We start from the raw sequence: 2,092 nt of genomic DNA, 5'->3' as shown, positions 1-2,092 counted from the left end.
TTTCCTTTATTAAAAATATCTTATCGTTTCTTTCAGTGATTTTTAATAAAGGAATAGTTAGTTTGAATTTTTTAGACAAATGAGCTTAGGCAGACAGTTTGTGTTTGAACGTACAGCTTGTGAAGTTGTAAAGCTTTATTTCATTCCTTAGTTTTAGTCCAGTCTCTTTTTAAAACAGTATAGCTTATATAAACATCAGCATGATCCGATCACTAGTGGTCAGTGCTGAATTCAGTCCTAAAGGGTGCTTCTGTGATTGGAATGGTACCAGTTCCAAGGATTTGGTTGTTTTGTTGTTCCATCTCTTTTTGACACTCTTTTTGACACTCTTTCTTCCATGTTCTCCTGAGGATGAGTAACACATTTGAAGCGCTGGCTTGACCCGTTCTGCTCATGAAGCAGTACAGAAGTGGATCAGCCAGGCAGTTGAGCATCGAGAGTAAAACGCTGACCTTATATCCGAAGAAGAGCCAGTTGGGATATGGACAATCCTCCAGCAAAACCCTCAAAACCATCATGATGTGCACAGGCCCAAAACACAAATAAAGGGTCAACAAAATGCATCCAAGAAGCCTGAAGACATGCCGGCGCTCCATCGATCCAAGCGTTTGGTTTCTCTTCACATCCGAACAGTATAGCTTATATAAACATCAGCATCACTAGTTCACTAGTGGTCAGTGCTGAATTCAGTCCTAAAGGGTGCTTCTGTGATTGGAATGGTACCAGTTCCAAGGATTTGGTTGTTTTGTTGTTCCATCTCTTTTTGACACTCTTTTTGACACTCTTTCTTCCATGTTCTCCTGAGGATGAGTAACACATTTGAAGCGCTGGCTTGACCCGTTCTGCTCATGAAGCAGTACAGAAGTGGATCAGCCAGGCAGTTGAGCATCGAGAGTAAGACGCTGACCTTATATCCGAAGAAGAGCCAGTTGGGATATGGACAATCCTCCAACAAAACCCTCAAAACCATCATGATGTGCACAGGCCCAAAACACAAATAAAGGGTCAACAAAATGCATCCAAGAAGCCTGAAGACATGCCGGCGCTCCATCGATCCAAGCGTTTGGTTTCTCTTCACATCCGAACATATCCGCCAATAACAGAAACCCACAACCAATGCAGGAATGAGGAAGCCTACAACAAAACGAGCAACGTTGACTATTCTTTGCCTTTGGGGCAAAGGAAATAAATCCAAGCAGATTGAGTTTTCCACATCGTAGATACTGTCTGGATGCACGGTTATTGCATTGAATACAATAGTAAAAATCCAAGCAGCAATGCTCATGCTGACTGCAGTCTTGCGCTTTCTAAAAGTGCAAAATTTGAGCGGGTAAACGATTGCTAAGTAGCGATCCACCGCGATGCAGCTCAGAAGCATAGCGCTGGTGTAGAAGTTTGTGAAGAGCAGGAAAACACAAACAATACACATCGTCTTGCCGTGAGGCCACACATCGTAAAGACAGAATTGAACCCACACTGGTAAGCACATGATAAACAAGAGGTCCGAGAGAGCCAGGTTAAACAGATAGACGCCCAGCTCGTTCTTCTGACAGATAAGCCGATACGACACAAACAGGAAGAAGACATTGGACGGGATGCCGATCAGGATCACAGTTAGTTGCAGGCCTACGAATACCATCTTTTCAGGATGTGCAGACGGGTAGCAGTCATCTGTTTCATTTGGGCTGGAGTTGTTCATCAATTCGACCATTATGTTAATCTCAAGGCAGCTAGTTTAGAGATAAACATTAGTTACTTTGTGTGATAGTTTTACTTCACAGTAGAATAGCAATTATGAACCAAATTATTCATGCAAAACTGTGGTTCATTCAACATGGCTCCAAACCTCTTTTCTTGCTACTCTTTTCTACACACACACACACACACGTCTCTTTGCTAAGCCACGGCGGTCTCGGTGAATCAGCAGCATCCACAACTGAATGGAACAAAGTGTTGAACTATGCACGAGTGCAGTTGCTAAATGAAGGTGGATTGTATAAAATGGATAAAAAATAAAAAATAAAAAAAAACTGTTTATTAACGAGCTGCAGTTTTATTACACCACGCACTGGCAAAGATGCAGTATATCAAC

The 2,092-nt window shown here is 42.2% G+C and overlaps 1 protein-coding gene across 1 annotated transcript; it reads right to left on the bottom strand.

The window, feature by feature from the left end:
* Positions 1–667: 667 nt before the first annotated feature.
* Positions 668–1,699, bottom strand: LOC107552873 (psychosine receptor-like). The gene has a single exon (XM_016234912.1). The coding sequence runs from the start codon at positions 1,697–1,699 to the stop codon at positions 668–670; it is 1,032 nt and encodes a 343-aa protein (XP_016090398.1).
* Positions 1,700–2,092: the final 393 nt, after the last annotated feature.

The sequence above is a fragment of the Sinocyclocheilus grahami genome, unplaced genomic scaffold, assembly GCF_001515645.1.
Source record: "Sinocyclocheilus grahami isolate Dianchi unplaced genomic scaffold, SAMN03320097.WGS_v1.1 scaffold460.1, whole genome shotgun sequence".
Taxonomy (NCBI): domain Eukaryota; kingdom Metazoa; phylum Chordata; class Actinopteri; order Cypriniformes; family Cyprinidae; genus Sinocyclocheilus; species Sinocyclocheilus grahami.
Note: the sequence above shows the minus strand (reverse complement) of the source record. Positions and strands in the feature narration are given on the sequence as shown.

Bases quoted from the DNA above. Each gene is read 5' to 3' on its own strand.
- LOC107552873 (XM_016234912.1), bottom strand. From the start codon at position 1,699: ATGAACAACTCCAGCCCAAATGAAACAGATGACTGCTACCCGTCTGCA.